The following is a 19,243-nucleotide window of genomic DNA, read 5'->3' on the forward strand; positions in this document are numbered from 1 at the left end:
TAAGGGAAACAAACTATTTCTTGAGCACTTTTAAAGACTTTACATGGCAACCTGATTTCCTTTAGGCTTCCATTGATGTTAAAAGTCTCTACACCAGGATTCTCTATGACGGGGATATTCATGCGGTCCAAGACATCCTGTTTAACACAAATGCAAATGAACAATTAATGGAACTTATCAGTGAAGCATTATATTTCATATTTATTGATAATGCTTTTAAATTCAATGATAATAGGCATCATCAGGAGATAGGTTCCCCGTCACACGTATTACACCAATCTTATCTTTTATGGCCATTTTTTAAAAGAATTGTATTTCAATCTAATGTAATCCGTTCATCAAATTTATTATTTTCTCATTGTGTTTATGTTCTGGTACTCACCAACGATTCAACCAGTTTGTTAATGATTTAAACCCTTAACCCCTGGAGCTTTTTTCGGTTTTGCGTTTTTCACTCCCCTCCTTCTCAGAGCCATAACTTTTTTATTTGTCTGTCAATATGGTCATATGAGGGCTTATTTTGGGGGGGCCGAGTTGTACTTTTGAACGACACCATTGGTTTTCCCATGTCATGTACAAGAAACCGGGAAACAAATTCCAAGTGCGGAGAAATTGCAAAAAAAAGTGCAATCCCACACTAGTTTTTTGTTTGGCTTTTTGGCTACGTTCACTAAATGCTTAAAACTGACCAGCCTTTATGTTTCTGCAGGTCATTACGAGCTCATAGACACCAAACATGTCTAGTTTTTTTTAGCTAAGTGGTGAAAAAAATTCCAAATTCCAAATTTTGCTAAAAAAAAAAATTTGCGCAATTTTCCAAGAATACGTGTCTCCTTTTTTTTCATGATCTGGTGATGGCTTATTTTTTGCGTGCCGAGCTGACGTTTTTAATGATACCATTTTGATGCAGATACGTTCTTTTCATCGCCCATTATTGCATTTCAATGCAATGCCGTGGCGACCAGAAAAACGTAATTCTGGTGTTTTTACTTTTTTTGTCGCTATGCCATTTAGCGATCAGGTTAACCTTTTTTTATTGATAGATCGGGCGAACTAGGCTAACTAGGCGATACCAAATATATGTAGGTTTGAATTTTTTTATTGTTTTACTTTGAATGGGGCGAAAGGGGGGTGATTTGAAGTTTTTTATTTTTTTTTATTTTTTCATATTTTTTAACATTTTTTTTACTTTTGGCATGCTTCAATAGCCTCCACGGGAGGCTAGAAGCTGCCACAGCATGATTGGCTCTGCTACATAGAGGCGATGCTCAGATCACCTCTATATAGTAGAATTACAGCCTTCCTATGAGCGCCACAGTGACATAAAATATACATCTATAATGTAACTTAAGATGTGTCTTTCTATCCGGAGCCTTGATTCCTGCGCAGTGTTGCGCTGGTGTTAGCGATTGCGCATACCCACACAATGGCGCCATTTTACTGAAGAGTGTTTTCAATAAAATGGCACCGTAGTGCAGATGCTGATGACAGCCCCTACTTCAACTGGATGTGCGTTCTTGGATGCTCTGCAATTGAGCATTTCCAGACAGCATTCTCCACTGCCAACACCGGTAGCTGCCGATCTGCGGAGGTACCGGGTTTCGAACCCCAACTGATTAGACAATAATGGATAGGCCATCAATGATGAAGTAGTGGACAACCTCTTTAATGTTTTTGTTGATGCCTGAAAAAAAAAAGAATTAAAAAGTGCTAAAAACCATTATGCGCCAACAAATTATATCAGTAAAAAGTACTGCTTGTCCCACAAAAAACAAGCCCTTGTTAAACTTATTATCTATGTAAAAATAAAACAGTTAGGGGTATCAGACTTTGTTGACCAAGGAAAACCTATATAAATGTGAAAATGTCATGATCATGTTAACCCACAAAATAAAGATAATATAACAATTAAACTTAATGGTTAATAGAGGTTAAAAAAATATATATAGAATTTTGGGATTATAGTTCATGTTGCCTCCCAAAAAGTGTAATAATCAGTGACAAAAAAAATTGCAAGTACTACAAAAGAGCACCAATAAAATCTACAACTTTTATTACACAAAAATAAGCCCTGATACAGCTCTGCTAATGGAATTTTTTACCATTTAGAGCTGATGGCATATAGAGAGAAAAATATATATTTTTTTCAAACAGTAAATTTATCGTACAAAAATAATTAAAAATAAATAAAAATTTGGCATCCTCATAATCATACTGACCTACAGAGTTAATTATGCATCACGGCGACTAGAGTAAAATTTAAAACATAAAAAGCAACTGCAGAATTGCTATTTAATTTACATTCCTTCCCATAAAGAGCTAATAAAAGTTTGTTAATAGGTTACATTGGCTATAAAAAGTCTGCAACCCCCCTGATAAAAAATGACAGGGTGGTTTTCATTTTGTTTTAGGGGGCATGACTGGTCTCTTTAGGAATTTAACACTGCTATGTCCTGCAGAGATTAGGTTCCCCGGCTAATCCCGTGTCAACAGGCTCTATATCTGGCATCTCCTCCCACCACTTTTGTCCCAAACATTGGTTCCTATCCTGTTTGTCTTGCTAGTGATCTGTTTGTGCTTGTGTGTTTCTGTTTCTTCAGTTACTGACCCAGCTTGCGTACCCTTCCTGTCTGACCTCTCTGCCCCAGATCTCAGTTACATATCCTGAACCTGTGCTATCAGCCTCGACCTTGGACCGTCTGGCCACTTTTTTGTCTTTGCCCTCCTGTACCGCAGGCCCGTGCCTCTGACCCTACGATCAGTTGGACAGCCCTGAAGTGGTAACTGGCGACTAACTGTAGCCAATCTTATAATATTCAGGTTGCACATTTTCTCATGGATCACAATTTTATGCTTTTGTTCACAAATATTATCTACAACATAGGTAGGTTTCGATGGGGGCCAAATTTTCACCATCGCTAGCCAATTTGGTCATGGTCTTTTGGGAGGAAGAATTTCTATATCACTCACATAATCCGTTCTTTGATAGGATTCATTGGTATGGGAGATTTATAGATGACCTCTTACTTATTTGATGTGGAGAAACATCCAATATTCCTACATTTTTTCCATTATATTAATACCAATGAATACAATCTTGGATTTACGTATTTTTCAGATCTCACAAATAACACCTTTTTATACTTACAATTTACAGGGTTTCCGATCATACTATTTCATCATTCATGTATAGAAAGCCTGTTGTGGGCAATACCATCTTGCGCACTACCAGTTGTCACCCTAGGCTGTTGTGAATTCTGCTTTTGGGCTCCCTCCGGTAGTTGTAGGTGGTAATGCAGTTGTCTCTGGGCTGCAGTCCTGGACAGGTGTAGCTGCTGATTGCAGTTCTGACTGGGGTATTTAGTATACTCATTAGTCCTTTCCAGTTGTCAATGTTTCTTGGGAAGTGTTGGATCTCTGTCTGGCTTCTCCTGCTTAGCTGCCAATTCAGCAAAGATAAGTGTCTGTTTCTTTTTCTATGGCACACAAGCTGTGTGCTTGTTTTTTGATTGTATTCCTGCTCTGAGTTTAGTAGTCTCTGGAGTTGCAGATATACGTTCCACGTCTTTAGTTAGATGGAGGAATTTTTTGTATAATCTGCTGTGGATATTTTTGGAAGAGTTTTAATACTGACCACACAGAACTCTGTCCTATCCTTTCCTATTTTAGCTAGAGTGGCCTCTTGTGCTAAATCCTGTTTTCTGACTGTGTGTGTCTTTCCTCTCCTACTCACAGCCAATATTTGTGGGGGGCTGCCTATCCTTTGGGGTTCTGCTCTGAGGCAAGGTAGTATTCCTATTTCCATCTTTAGGGGTATTTAGTCCTCCGGCTGTGACGAGGTGTCTAGGGCTTGTTAGGTACACCCCACGGCTACTTCTAGTTGCGGTGTTAAGATCAGGATGTGCGGTCAGTATAGTTACCACCTACTCCAGTGAAATTTTTCATGCTGCTCCAAGGTCACCGGATCATAACACTAGGCACACTACCAAATCCATTCCGGTGGGTGAATTTACAAGGGTTCTCCGTAATTGTAACGGCAATGCAAGTTGCAAACGTGAAATGTATAACACCGAGGAAATATTGACTAACAGAGGTTATCCTAAATGGACCTTGGATTGTGCTACAAATATTATAGCAACCAAAAATAGGATTGAATTAATTGACTACAATACAAAAAAATAAATTCTTCTTTAATAATTCTAGTATAATACCGAAAACTACCGTATATACTCGAGTATAAGCCGAGATTTTCAGCCCAAATTTTTGGGCTGAAAGTGCCCCTCTCGGCTTATACTCGAGTCACGGTGAGTGGCAGGGTCGGCGGGTGAGGGGGAGAGGGCGCTGAGGCATACTCACCTAGTCCCGGCGATCCTGACGCTCCCCCTGCCGTCCCACGGTCTTCGGGTGCTGAAGCTCTTCCCCTCTTCAGCGGTCACGTGGGACCGCTCATTAGAAAAATGAATATGGACTCCACTCCCATAGGGGTGGAGCCGCATATTCATTTCTCTAATCAGCGGTAACGGTGACCGCTGATAGAGGAAGAGGCCGCGGCTCCGAAGCCAGTGTGACAGGCAGGGGGAGCATCAGGAGCGCCGGGACTAGGTACAGTAAGTATCTCATATTTACCTGTCCACGATCCACACGCTGGGCGTCGCTCCATCTTCCCGGCGCCGCTCCATCTTCCCGGCGTCTCTCCGCTCTGACTGTGCAGGTCAGAGGGCGCAATGACACATATAGTGTGCACCCTCTGCCTCATCAGTCAGAGCGGAGAGACGCCGGGACGAGACGCCGGGACCGGACACTGGGAGCTGCAAGCAAGAAAGGTGAGTATGGCTTTTTTTTATTGCAGCAGCAGCAATGGCACAGCTTTCTATGGTACATCAATGGGGCAATAATGAACGGTGCAGAGCACTATATGGCACAGCCATGGGGCAATAATAAACGGTGCAGAGCACTATATGGCACATCAATGGGGCAATAATGAATGATGCAGAGCACTATATGGCACAGCTATGGGACAATAATAAACGGTGCAGAGCACTATATGGCACATCAATGGGGCAATAATGAACGGTGCAGAGCACTATATGGCATATCAATGGGGCAATAATGAACGGTGCAGAGCACTATATGGCACAGCTATGGGACAATAATAAACGGTGCAGAGCACTATATGGCACATCAATGGGGCAATAATAAACGGTGCAGAGCACTATATGGCACGTCAATGGGGCAATAATGAACGGTGCAGAGCACTATATGGCACAGCTATGGGACAATAATAAACGGTGCAGAGCACTATATGGCACATCAATGGGGCAATAATGAACGGTGCAGAGCACTATATGGAACAGCTATGGGGCAATATTGAACGGTGCAGAGCACTATATGGCACAGCTATGGGGCAATAATAAACGGTGCAGAGCATTATATGGCACAGCTATGGGGCAATAATGAACGGTGCAGAACACTATATGGCACAGCTATGGGACAATAATAAACGGTGCAGAGCACTATATGGCACAGCTATGGGGCAATAATAAACGGTGCAGAGCACTATATGGCACATCAATGGGGCAATAATGAACGGTGCAGAGCACTATATGGCAGAGCTATGGGGCAATAATAAACGGTGCAGAGCACTATATGGCACAGCTATGGGGCAATAATAAACGGTGCAGAGCACTATATGGCACATCAATGGGGCAATAATGAACGGTGCAGAGCACTATATGGCACAGCTATGGGGCAATAATGAACGGTGCAGAGCACTATATGGCACAGCTATGGGGCAATAATGAACGGTGCAGAGCACTATATAGCACAGCTATGGGGCAATAATGAACGGTGCAGAGCACTATATGGCACAGCTATGGGACAATAATAAACGGTGCAGAGCACTATATGGCACATCAATGGGGCAATAATGAACGGTGCAGAGCACTATATGGCACAGCTATGGGGCAATAATGAACGGTGCAGAGCACTATATGGCACAGCTATGGGGCAATAATGAACGGTGCAGAGCACTATATGGCACAGCTATGGGGCAATAGTGAATGGTGCAGAGCACTATATGGCACAGCTATGGGGCAATAATGAATGGTGCAGAGCATTGTATATGGGGCACAGCTTTATATGGAGCATCTATGGGGCAATAATGAACTGTATGGAGCATTATATGGGGCTCCTGATTCAATATGGATATTCAAAAACACTTAACCTACTGATGTCTCAATTAATTTTACTTTTATTGGTATCTATTTTTATTTTTGACATTAACCGGTAGCTGCTGCATTTTCCACCCTAGGCTTATACTCGAGTCAATAAGTTTTCCCAGTTTTTTGTGGCAAAATTAGGGGGGTCGGCTTATACTCGGGTCGGCTTATACTCGAGTATATACGGTATTTTATATATCCAATATAGTTCCCAGATTAATAGCATCAAGGGCATTATTAATACATTTTTACCTATGTTATATCAGGACAAATTTCTGGCTGAAATTTTAAAACCTGGGGGTAACATAGTAGCCAAAAAGGCTACTATGAATATAGATGGATATTTCATGTTCAGTATATAGCTTCCCATAGGCAGTTATCTGAACAGTCGGGCCTGGGTCATGCTCTGCCCCATCCATGTTAGGGTAGGGTAGGATGACCCATCGAAAGATTCAATATTAGAGATTGGGTACACCTTGTCGCAGTAGAATGGATTTTCTGCTTTTTTTTTTATCAAGATAGTGTTATCTAAGTACCCTATGCTATTTACTATTACTATGTACTTAATACAGAGCATTTGCTCATTTTGTTTTTATCTTAGGTTTTGACCTGTTTAATGGCCACAGTGCGAATGTGCACCTATACTCAGCACTTGTCCCAATATATGTTACAGCTCATTTCTTTGGTTTTGATAAAGTTGAACCCCACCCCCGCCCAACCAGCACCAAAAAAAGTGCTTTATCATAATGATTTATGTCGTATATAATTATGACTACTTGTCCAAAAAACAAGATCATTTATTGAACACAACAGATATTATTAACTCCGATGAAATATATGCATATTTAATTTACTGGCACAGTCGGGAGGCTCTGTAAAAATAGACCTGCATGGAATGAGAATATGATTATAGGCACCAAGCTTCAAGATGATCAAATACTTTTAAGACATATTTCATAAAAAAGAAAGCACGTTTCTATTGTAATACCCTCAGGGGTGAAAAAGATGAAAAAAAAAATATTCTTTATTAACCTTTTTTTATTAAAATATCAAGTTCTATGGAATGTAATCTACATATAAACTCTAATGTAATGGTCTGTCAGATATAAATACATTTCTACATGTCACCAATTTGCACAGATTATGGGAATGTTGTTGGATTGTTTAGCTGAAGTTTTACTTAATGGAAAGATTATTATTATTATTATTATTAAGATAGAGTAATGTCTACATAATGTTCATATCCGTGATGGGGAATTTTTTTTTTTTTTTTTACTTAAATTTGGCTTTAAAAGGAATCTATCGGTAGGTTTTACTATATAATCTGAAGACAGCAGCCGTTAGAGGCTGAACTACAGAATTCAGGGATGTGTCACTTGTTAAAGTGCGTGCTGCTGTTTACTAACTGTGAAGGATTTATCACTAAGAGGTTAACCTTGATTACACTAGTCTGGCAACGCCCCCTCCTGTGATAAGCAGCTCGCTGTCTATGGACTTTGTGCATGGAGAGCCTTGTGTGGGCGGGGTAAGCTGTGGTGTGGGCGGGGTTTGCTTTCTCAGCTCTGCTTCATTCTAAATTTAAAACCTCTGATTGTGTGAGAACGGCTGCACCCAGCAATCTAAGCGATACATTGTTGGATTCAGCTTCTCTTTGCCTCCACTACGCTGCTCTTAGATGAGGTAGCTAAAACCAGATGACAGAGTCCCTTTAAAAAAAATTAGGTTTAATTAAAAATTTTGCACCAATTGTCTTTTAGCATCTAGTTATTTTCCTGCACAATGATGACTACAGAATGATGTATCTGAAAAATCTATCAGGGAGCTCATTCTGATGGAGAGTTTCTAACGCTTTTATCTTTTTTTCTGAGCTCTTCTCAGCTGATTTATGACCACATCGATGTTCAGCTCAACTTTGATGTGATCTGTGGTCATAAATCAGCACAAACGAGTTTGCAAAGATCAGAGTTTTAAACTCCCCCTCAGAATGAGCTCACTGATACATTCCCAGACAAATCATCCTGCAGCCATAATGTAGAAAATGGTCAATAGAGATGAATAATTGTCTGTTTTTCTTGATGAAATACGCACAATTTTGCATTTGCTCTTCTGATCCCGGCCTCAGACATTTACCCTTTTATACAGTATATACAATAGAATACGTAGGTGAGAAAGGATCGCAGGGGAGAAACAAATGAAGTTGGGTAGCTTATAGTGACATGTAATGTCATCACTTCATTGCTCCGTCAGCTTTGTCCCTTACAGAGCCATTTGTGAGATTTATCGATCTTTTCATCATACATCATACATCATCGCTAGTCCCAGTCATGGGAAGTGTAAACTGTTGAACCATAAGTTTATTAGCTCTGCCGTCCATTACAGCCGGGCGCTCCTCGCCTGGGGACATCTGTCATTTTTAATGCTGTAGTTTCATTTTAATTTTGAAATATATTCCAATTTTCTGTCACTGTGTCACCGGCAGCGCTGAGTGATGAACTCTTCTCAGACACGTAGAGAATCTGCAGGTAGAGCAGAATAAATAATTTTTCATCTCTGTCGGCCAATGAAAGTGGTTCACGCGCTCATTTGCTTCCCCGAAATTCTTCGCCCCCGAACACTGTGTGATTCAGATAGTGGAGCTTGAGGGAGATTGATTAGTGTTGGTTTCTCCTTGTCAACCGATCCTATTGCCCTGATGAAACTCACAGTTTCTCACGGTGTAGTTCCGCCTTCACCCGAGATGCACTGTCACGAATGACCCATAGATGGTGCTGTTGTTTAGCAAGATATGACTATGGAGCCAGTCAGCGACTGCCCGCTCTCCTCCTCTTCTTCTTCTTCTTCTATTTCTTCTTCGCTGTGTTGGTGATGAAGTAATTCGCAGACTGATAATTCATGGTATAAAGTGTCCAAAACATCAAAGATGTGTTCTTTTCCTATAAAAAAAAAAGAAAAGAAAAGGCATTAAAAGGTTATATTAGTTACTGTATAATTAAGTTCATTCTGACAAAATCATTACCTGGTGAAAATAATTCAAGAAAACACACCACTAAAGAAGACTAAAACTCTAGTGCCATTTATTGCTAGCATTGCCTCTAAAAGTTTCTGCTTCCAGTTGGTGGCGCTAGAGTCCCAGTCTTCTTTCTTTCTTAAGAGACAATTTGCATATTTGATTTCCCAGAGGAGCATGTATGGCTTATAAGTCTCCTCACTCTGACATGCAAAGCCTGGCTTGTCACTCTCCACAAAGAAAATCGTCAGAACATTATAGTGAACTTGACAGATTCTCAGTCTCCGCATTTATTCAGCCATCATCTGCTGCGAAAGCGGAGCTCCACCTGCGGCTGTTAAACTGTCAATCTATGACAGCTACATTTAAAGGGAACCTGTCACCCCCAAAATCGATGATGAGGTAAGCCCACCGTCATCAGGGACTTATCTACAGCATTCTGTAATGCTGTAGATAAGCCCCCGATGTTACCTGAAAGAGGAGAAAAAGACGTTAGATTATACTCACCCAGGGGCGGTCCTGCTCCGATGGGTGTCTCAGGTCCGGAACAGCGCCTCCCATCTTCATTCCATGACGTCCTCTTCTGGTCTTCACGCCGCGGCTCAGGCGCAGGAGTACTATGTCTGCCCTGTTGAGGGCAAAGTACTGCAGTGCGCAGGCGCCGGAAAGGTCAGAGAGGCCCAGCGCCTGTGCACTGCAGTACTTTGCTCTGCCCTCAACAGGGCAGACAACGTACGCCTGCGCCGGAGCCGCGGCGTGAAGACCAGAAGAGGACGTCATGGAATGAAGATAGGAGGTGCCGGACCGGACCGGAGACACCCATTTCACAGGACCGCAGCGGGACCGCCCCTGGGTGAGTATAATATAACCTCTTTTTCTCATCTTTCAGGATACATCAGGGGCTTATCTACAGCATCAAAATACAAAATTAATTAACCCAATCAGTAAATGGCGTAATGAGAAATAAAATCAAAGCACTAAAATTGCAGTTTTTCAGCCTCTGCAACACAGTGAAAAAAATACAATAAGAGTCGATCAAAACATCCTATCTACTCCCAAATGGATTCACTAAACGCATCAGCTCAGGGCACAAAAGACAAGCCCATACACAGCTCCATCAAAAATTGAAAATGTTTACTGGTCTCAGAACATGATGACAAAAGCGATTTTTTTTTAACAAATTCCCTAATTTTTTAAGTCATATAATAAGTCATTTTTATCTTTTAAATAACGTTGAAAAAAAGCAAAACTCAAAAACCAATTGTGGAATTGCATTTGTTTTTTTTTGCAATTTAGCCGCATTTGCAATTTTTTTTCTTGCTTTCAAGTACTTCACTTGATAAAATGGATGGTCATTCAAAACTGCAAGTCGTCCCGTAAAATAAAAAAAAATAATAAAAAATCAAGCCCTCAAACAAATATATTGATGGAAAAAAAGTTATGGGTCTTGGAAGAAGAATAGGAAAAAAAGATAGAGCAAAAAAAAGAAAACTGCCATGTCGGGAAGGGAAAAAGACCACCCTAGTCATTGTGAGACATTAACAACTACCATTACTGAGACCTGTTAATGAAATGGTGCCACCATGTAAAAGTCCAGCTGGCCAGTATTATCCTCAGTATGGACAGCGGCCATCGTCCGTCCATCTATTCTCTTACCGTGCCTCGGCTCTCTGCATCTCTCCAAGGTATTCAATAAAACTCTTCCCAATTCCTGATGAGGGATTTCCTAAAATAAAACCATAAAAATGAAATGAGTGACTTGTGACAATCCATCACTAAGAAGCACAGAATGCAAAGCAAGGACAAGATGCAAATGACGGCGTGTTGATATATGGCGGCATTACACAATGGCATCGGCACACTATAATGAGTGCTGCGCATTACTCCGTACTGTCTCAGCTGGAACTAAATGACATGTCGCTGCTTCATGCCTAATAGAATATTACAGAAGGGGTTTTTTTTTGCTGATTTCTTAATATTTTGATTGATGGCGGCAAAGAAATCACAGACAAATTCAATACAATGTGGGACAACTAGAAAGCAGGCTCTGGTCACACCTCTGTTCTGTCCTCCATCTGGCATCCATTGCTGTCTGACACCGGCTGGTTCTATGGTTTCCTCCCGCACATTTTACAGGGAAATATATATATTTAAGGGAAAATATGGAGAGATATGGAGTATATTATGGTGGCAGTACAGGGCTGGGAGGATACGACAGTACCACTGATAGTATGGGGCCCTCTGGCTGCTAATATCAAACAGTATGATGAGATTACAGCTGGGATTAAAGAGTATTATGGGATTACAGCTGGGATTAAACAGTATGATGGGACTATAGCTGGGATTAAATAGTATGATGGGATTATAACTGGTATTAGACAGTATGATGGGACTATAGCTGGGATGAAACAGTATGATGGGACTATAGCTGGGATTAAATAGTATGATGGGATTATAACTGGTATTAGACAGTATGATGGGACTATAGCTGGGATGAAACAGTATGATGGGACTATAGCTGGGATTAAACAGTATGATGGGACTATACCTGGGATGAAACAGTATGATGGGACTATAGCTGGGATTAAACAGTATGATGGGACTATAGCTGGGATTAAACAGTATGATGGGACTATAGCTGGGATTAAACAGTATGATCGGACTATAGCTGGGATTAGACAGTATGATGGGACTATAGCTGGGATTAAACAGTATGATGGGACTATAGCTGGTATTAAACAGTATGATGGGACTATAGCTGGTATTAGACAGTATGATGGGACTATAGCTGGTATTAGACAGTATGATGGGACTATAGCTGGTATTAAACAGTATGATGGGACTATAGCTGGTATTAGACAGTATGATGGGACTATAGCTGGTATTAAACAGTATGATGGGACTATAGCTGGTATTAGACAGTATGATGGGACTATAGCTGGTATTAGACAGTATGATGGGACTATAGCTGGTATTAGACAGTATGATGGGACTATAGCTGGTATTAGACAGTATGATGGGATTACAGTTAGGAATAAACAGTATGATGGGATTATAGCTGGTATTAAATGGTATAAATTGATTACAGCTGGGATTAAAAAGTATGATGGGATTATAAGTGGTATTAAACAGTATGATGGGATTATAGCTGCTATTATTAAATAATATGACGGCATTATGACTGAAAGTATTAAACAGTATGATGGGATTATAGCTGGTATTATTAAACAGTATGATGGGATTATAGCTGGTATTATTAAACAGTATGATGGGATTATAGCTGGTATTATTAAAAAGTATGACAAGATTATAGCTGGTATTATTAAACAGTATGACGGGATTATAGCTGGTATTATTAAAAAGTATGACAGGATTATAGCTGGTATTATTAAACAGTATGATGAGATTATGACTGAAACTAATAAACAGTGTGACGTCATTATGGATGGTATTATTAAACAGTATGATGGTATTATGGATGGTATTATTAAATAGTATGATGGGATTATAGATGGTATTATTAAACAGTATGATAGGATTATAGCTGGTAATATTTAACAGTATGACGGGATTATCACTGAAATGATTAAACAGTATGATGGGATTATGACTGATAATATTAAATGTTATGATGGGATTATGGATGATATTATTCTATATGTTTATTATTATGGGAGCCCAATAGTTGGGATCAAGGACACCAGTAATATTGGACACAATCGACATTGTAACGTTAAAGCTAGGAGGGACATTATCATAATGTATACTATAGATTCCTCGGACCCTAATGTCTAAGTGATCCCTAAGGCACCTCTGCAACAAAAGCGAGGTCAGCAGAGCCATACAAGACAATTAAAGGTGCTGTTTCAACATCATAAATCAGTAAAATCTCAAAGTGCTCATAGAAACAAGTAACTTTGCAATATATATCTTATAAAACGTCCTTTCCATTCCAAAGAACGGAGGTATTTTCAATCTTACGGTTTACTGCTTATTGTCTATGTTATCGGACACCTCTGCAGTCTTATCAGAGGTGGCCTGAAGCTGGTTAATCGCTGTACCCCTGCGCTCTGCTTCCGCATTTGAAAAGTGCACAGTTCTGGCCAGTGGCTCAACCATGCTTGTTGGTCTGAACTGTCAATCATCGCTCTATGTTGAGACTACCCTTTAAATCGTTGACGTCCCCATCATGAATTTTTCAGAGGGGCCCACTGGTTCCCCCCCAGTACTTCCCGACCTTCGCCGCACTAATACTGCTCTGCAGGAACTGCATTTCCATCCAGAGAAGTACTGGTACGGCGGCACGATCACTGCGGCCTCACACTGAGAACCGCGGTGATCGGGTGCTGGTGTCAGCTGTATGCGACAGCTGACACCCCGCAGCAATGCCCACAATTGGTGCTAGTACCGATCAATTATAGGCCAGTAAGTCTAACCTCTATTGTTGGTAAAATATTTGAAGGGTTTCTGAGGGATGTTATTCTGGATTATCTCAATGAGAATAACTGTTTAACTCCATATCAGCATGGGTTTATGAGAAATCGCTCCTGTCAAACCAATCTAATCAGTTTTTATGAAGAGGTAAGCTATAGACTGGACCACGGTGAGTCATTGGACGTGGTATATCTCGATTTTTCCAAAGCGTTTGATACCGTGCCGCACAAGAGGTTGGTACACAAAATGAGAATGCTTGGTCTGGGGGAAAATGTGTGTAAATGGGTTAGTAACTGGCTTAGTGATAGAAAGCAGAGGGTGGTTATAAATGGTATAGTCTCTAACTGGGTCGCTGTGACCAGTGGGGTACCGCAGGGGTCAGTATTGGGACCTGTTCTCTTCAACATATTCATTAATGATCTGGTAGAAGGTTTACACAGTAAAATATCGATATTTGCAGATGATACAAAACTATGTAAAGCAGTTAATACAAGAGAAGATAGTATTCTGCTACAGATGGATCTCGATAAGTTGGAAACTTGGGCTGAAAGGTGGCAGATGAGGTTTAACAATGATAAATGTAAGGTTATACACATGGGAAGAGGGAATCAATATCACCATTACACACTGAACGGGAAACCACTGGGTAAATCTGACAGGGAGAAGGACTTGGGGATCCTAGTTAATGATAAACTTACCTGGAGCAGCCAGTGCCAGGCAGCAGCTGCCAAGGCAAACAGGATCATGGGGTGCATTAAAAGAGGTCTGGATACACATGATGAGAGCATTATACTGCCTCTGTACAAATCCCTAGTTAGACCGCACATGGAGTACTGTGTCCAGTTTTGGGCACCGGTGCTCAGGAAAGATATAATGGAACTAGAGAGAGTACAAAGGAGGGCAACAAAATTAATAAAGGGGATGGGAGAACTACAATACCCAGATAGATTAGCGAAATTAGGATTATTTAGTCTAGAAAAAAGACGACTGAGGGGCGATCTAATAACCATGTATAAGTATATAAGGGGACAATACAAATATCTCGCTGAGGATCTGTTTATACCAAGGAAGGTGACGGGCACAAGGGGGCATTCTTTGCGTCTGGAGGAGAGAAGGTTTTTCCACCAACATAGAAGAGGATTCTTTACTGTTAGGGCAGTGAGAATCTGGAATTGCTTGCCTGAGGAGGTGGTGATGGCGAACTCAGTCGAGGGGTTCAAGAGAGGCCTGGATGTCTTCCTGGAGCAGAACAATATTGTATCATACAATTATTAGGTTCTGTAGAAGGACGTAGATCTGGGTATTTATTATGATGGAATATAGGCTGAACTGGATGGACAAATGTCTTTTTTCGGCCTTACTAACTATGTTACTATGGGCATTTAACGCCTCTGATGCCGCTGTCAGTATAGAGGACAATTGCACAGGGAGGGGGCTCCCTGCGCTCTCCCACTGGAACAACGCGATGCTATCGCGCTGTTCCTGTGGTCTCCATGGAGACCCCCGGCTCCAAGATGGCCGCGGGGTCCTTCCGGGTCCTTCAGTGAGGTGGCTTTTTAGCGCCTGATGAGAGCAGGTACCGGCAAGCCTCCTACACTGCCTGTCAGATCGCTGATCTGACACTGTGCTATGCAAAGTGTCAGATCAGCGATCTGACTTCATATAGTAATGTCCCAACCTTGGACAATGTAAAAAGTAAAAAAATATATATATATATAATGTGTAAAAAAAATCCCAAATAAAGAAAAATAAATTCCATAAATCCAATAAATACATATATATATGTAAATAAAAAAAACAATAAAAGTACACATATTTGGTATCGCCGCGTCCGTAACGACCCGACCTATAAAACTGTCGCACTAGTTAACCCCTTTAGTGAAAACCATTAAAAAAAGGCAAAAAACCAATGCTTTATCATCATACCGCCGAACAAAAAGTGGAGTAGCACGCAATCAAAAAGACGGATATAAATAAATGTGGTAGCACTGAAAACGTCATCTTGTGCCACAAAAAAGAAGCTGCCATATAGCTCCATCACTAGAAAAATAAAAAAGTTATAGCTCACAGAATAAAGCGATGCAAAAATAATTATTTTTTCTATAAAATAGTTTTTATTGTATAAAAGCGCCAAAACATAAAAATGATATAAATGAGGTATCGCTGTAATCGTACTGATGCGAAGAATAAAACTGCTTTATGAATTTTACCAAACGTGGAACGGTATAAACGCCTCCCACAAAAGAAATTCATGAATTGCTGGTTTTTGTTCATTCTGCCTCCTAAAAATCGGAATAAAAAGCGATCAAAAAATGTTATGTGCCCAAAAATGGTACCAATAAAAACGTCAACTCGTCCCGCAAAAAACAAGACCTAACATGACTTTGTGGACCAAAATATGGAAAAATTATAGCTCTCAAAATGTGGTGATGCAAAAACTATTTTTTGCAATAAAAAGCGTCTTTTAGTGTGTGACGGCTGCCAATCATAAAAATCCGCTAAAAAACCCGCTATAAATAGTAAATCAAACCCCCCTTCATCACCCCCTTAGAGAAAAATAATAAAATTTAAAAAAATTATTTATTTCCATTTTCCCATTGGGGTTAGGGTTGGGATTAGAGTTAGGGTTGGGGTTAGGGTCAGGGGTGTGTTAAGGTACCGTTACACTAAACGACTTACCAAAGATCATGACCAGCGATACGACCTGGCCGTGATCGTTGGTAAGTCGTTGTGTGGTCGCTGGGGAGCTGTCACACAGACAGCTCTCTCCAGCGACCAACGATCAGGGGAAAGACTTCGGCATCGTTGAAACTGTCTTCAACGATGCCTAAGTCCCCGGGTAACCAGGGTAAATATCGGGTTACTAAGCGCAGGGCCGCGCTTAGTAACCCGATATTTACCCTGGTTACCATTGTAAAAGTAAAAAAAAAAAAAAAGTACATACTCACATTCCGATGTCTGTCATGTCCCCCGCCGTCAGCTTCCCGCACTGTCAGCGCTGGCCGTAAAGCAGAGCACTGTGGTGACGTCACCGCTGTGCTCTGCTTTACGGCCGGCGCTGACAGTCAGTGCAGGGAAGCTGACGGCGGGGGACGTGACAGACATCGGAATGTGAGTATGTACTTTTTTTTTTTTACTTTTACAATGGTAACCAGGGTAAATATCGGGTTACTAAGCGCGGCCCTGCGCTTAGTAACCCGATATTTACCCTGGTTACAAGTGAACACATCGCTGGATCGGCGTCACACACGCCGATCCAGCGATGACAGCGGGTGATCAGCGACCAAAAAAAGTCCTGATCATTCCCCAGCGACCAACGATCTCCCAGCAGGGGCCTGATCATTGGTCCTTGTCACACATAACGAGGCCGTTAGCGGGATCGTTGCTACATCACAAAAAGCGTGACGTTGCAACGATATCGTTAACGAAATCGCTATGTGTGCAGGTACCTTTAGGGTTAGGTTTGTGGTTAGGGTTATGGTTAGGGTTGGGATTAGGGTTAGGGGTGTGTTGGGGTTAGGGTTTGAGTTAGAATTGGGGGTTTCCACTGTTTAGGCACATCAGGGGCTCTCCAAACGCGACATGGCGTCCGATCTCAAGCGCTGCGGAATATGTTGGCGCTATATAAATAAAATTATTATTATTATCTCAATTCCAGACAATTTTGCATTGAAAGAGTCAATGGCGCTCCTTCCCTTTTGAGCTCTGCCATGCACCCAAACAGTGGTTCCCCCCACATATGGGGTATCAGCATACTCACGACAAATTGTACAACAACTTTTAGGGTCCAATTTCTCCTGTTACCCTTGGTAAAACAAAACAAATTGAATCTAAAGTAAATTTTTTGTGGAAAAAAGTAAAATGTTCATTTTTTTTAAACATTCCAAAAATTCCTGTGAAGCACCTGAAGGGTTAATAAACTTCTTGAATGTGGTTTTGAGCACCTAGAGGTGTGCAGTTTTTAGAATGGTGTCACTTTTGGGCATTTTCTATAATATAGGCCCCTAAAAGTCACTTCAAATGTGATGTGGTCTCTAAAAAAAATGGTTTTGTAAAATTTGTTGAAAAAATAAGAAATCACTGGTCAACTTTTAACCCTTATAACTTCCTAACAAAAAAAAATTGTGGTTCCAAAATTGTGCTGATGTAAAATAGACATGTGGGAAATGTTACTTATTAGCTATTTTGTGCGATATGGCTCTCTGAATTAAGGACATAAAAACTGAAAGTGGAAAATTGCAAAATTTTAAAAATTTTTGCCAAATTTCCATTTTTTTCACAAAAAGACACAAGTCATATCGAGGAAATTTTACTACTATCATAAAGTACAATATGTCACGAGAAAACAATCTCAGAATCAGTGGGATCCGTTGAAGCGTTCCAGAGTTATTACCTTCATAAAGGGACAGTGGTCAGAATTGTAATAATTGGCCGGGTCAGAAAGGTGAAAACAGGCTGGGTCGCAAAGGGGTTAATATACTGTATATTCAGATTGACTCACACTTTTATAAGCCTTATTATTTGTGCACTTCGGCTGTAAAGTTATACTATGGGTGGCTATATCAGAAACTTTATGCACTGAGCTATTATGAACTTTATAAGTATAATATTTTGGTTTTACATACATGCTGAAGGAGTCATTTAGGAACTTGGGCCACCAGATATATTTGAATATACTGCACCCCAATTATTCAATTTTTTTATCATTTAACTTTATGTATTACAATATATCAAGCACAATAATAATTTATTACAATAAAACAGGTAGTTTTCATACTACCTGCTCTCATCATAGAAGATTGATGGCAGGAGAAGACTTAATGGTCTATTTAGCATCCACACTGAAAAATTATCCTATCAGACATAATCTAATGCTAATAACCTACAAAAAAACAAAACACAGTAATCTTAGTATATATATTACGAGTGGGTATCAAAAGCAGCAAAAGAATGACTCCTTGAGAAAGCTCAGGCGAAACGTACCCCTCAATCCTGGAGAAAGCTCAGGTGAAACATACGTAGGAGTGGGAGCTCCTGATTGGATAGGGTCAGCTATGTTTCTGATAATTTTCGATTAACAATACTATTTTCTATAGCTGTATTTACTATTGGTTCTCCATTTCTTATTTCTGAGATGTATTGTTATACATTGCTTATACTAGATACCATATATACCTTGGTCATACTTGTCACAATTCCACCACGCTGTGAGTGACAGCGCTGTCAGTATTGTGATTGACAATCCAGCTGCCCAATCTGGCTGGGCCTGTAGGGTTCACCAGATGTCACCCGTTATGGGTTATTACCAGAGTATATAGCTGGCTATTATCAGACATTGCCAGTTGTAGCTTTAAGCTTGGTGATATGTTTGCTCTGAACTCTGCATTCTGATCTTTGTTGCCGGACCTTGGAGTTACCTTTTTTACTACCCATTTGAATGACCCCTTTTTGCTTTGATGAACTCTGAACTTGGTTTCCTGACCCCAGATTTTACCGTTGACGATCCTTTTTTTCCCCCTTTTTCTATGACTTACCCTCCTGGAATTTGACCTCAGACTCCTTGACTTCTCAGTGAGAAGTGACT

The 19,243-nt window shown here is 40.6% G+C and overlaps 1 protein-coding gene across 1 annotated transcript in view; it reads right to left on the minus strand.

Annotated features, from left to right (window-relative positions):
* Positions 1-6,991: 6,991 nt before the first annotated feature.
* The window catches only part of EFCC1 (EF-hand and coiled-coil domain containing 1), a 100,702-nt gene continuing 88,450 nt past the window's right edge, over positions 6,992-19,243 (minus strand). Inside the window, exons 7-8 of the mRNA XM_069736795.1 lie at positions 10,882-10,951; positions 6,992-9,151 (exon numbers count right to left, since the gene is read on the minus strand). Coding sequence (XP_069592896.1) covers positions 8,994-9,151; positions 10,882-10,951 — 228 coding nt within the window. The 3' untranslated portion in view covers positions 6,992-8,993. The remainder of the gene's footprint in view (positions 9,152-10,881; positions 10,952-19,243) is intronic.

Source organism: Ranitomeya imitator, chromosome 8 (genome assembly GCF_032444005.1).
Source record: "Ranitomeya imitator isolate aRanImi1 chromosome 8, aRanImi1.pri, whole genome shotgun sequence".
In the NCBI taxonomy this organism is placed as follows: Eukaryota; Metazoa; Chordata; class Amphibia; order Anura; family Dendrobatidae; genus Ranitomeya; species Ranitomeya imitator.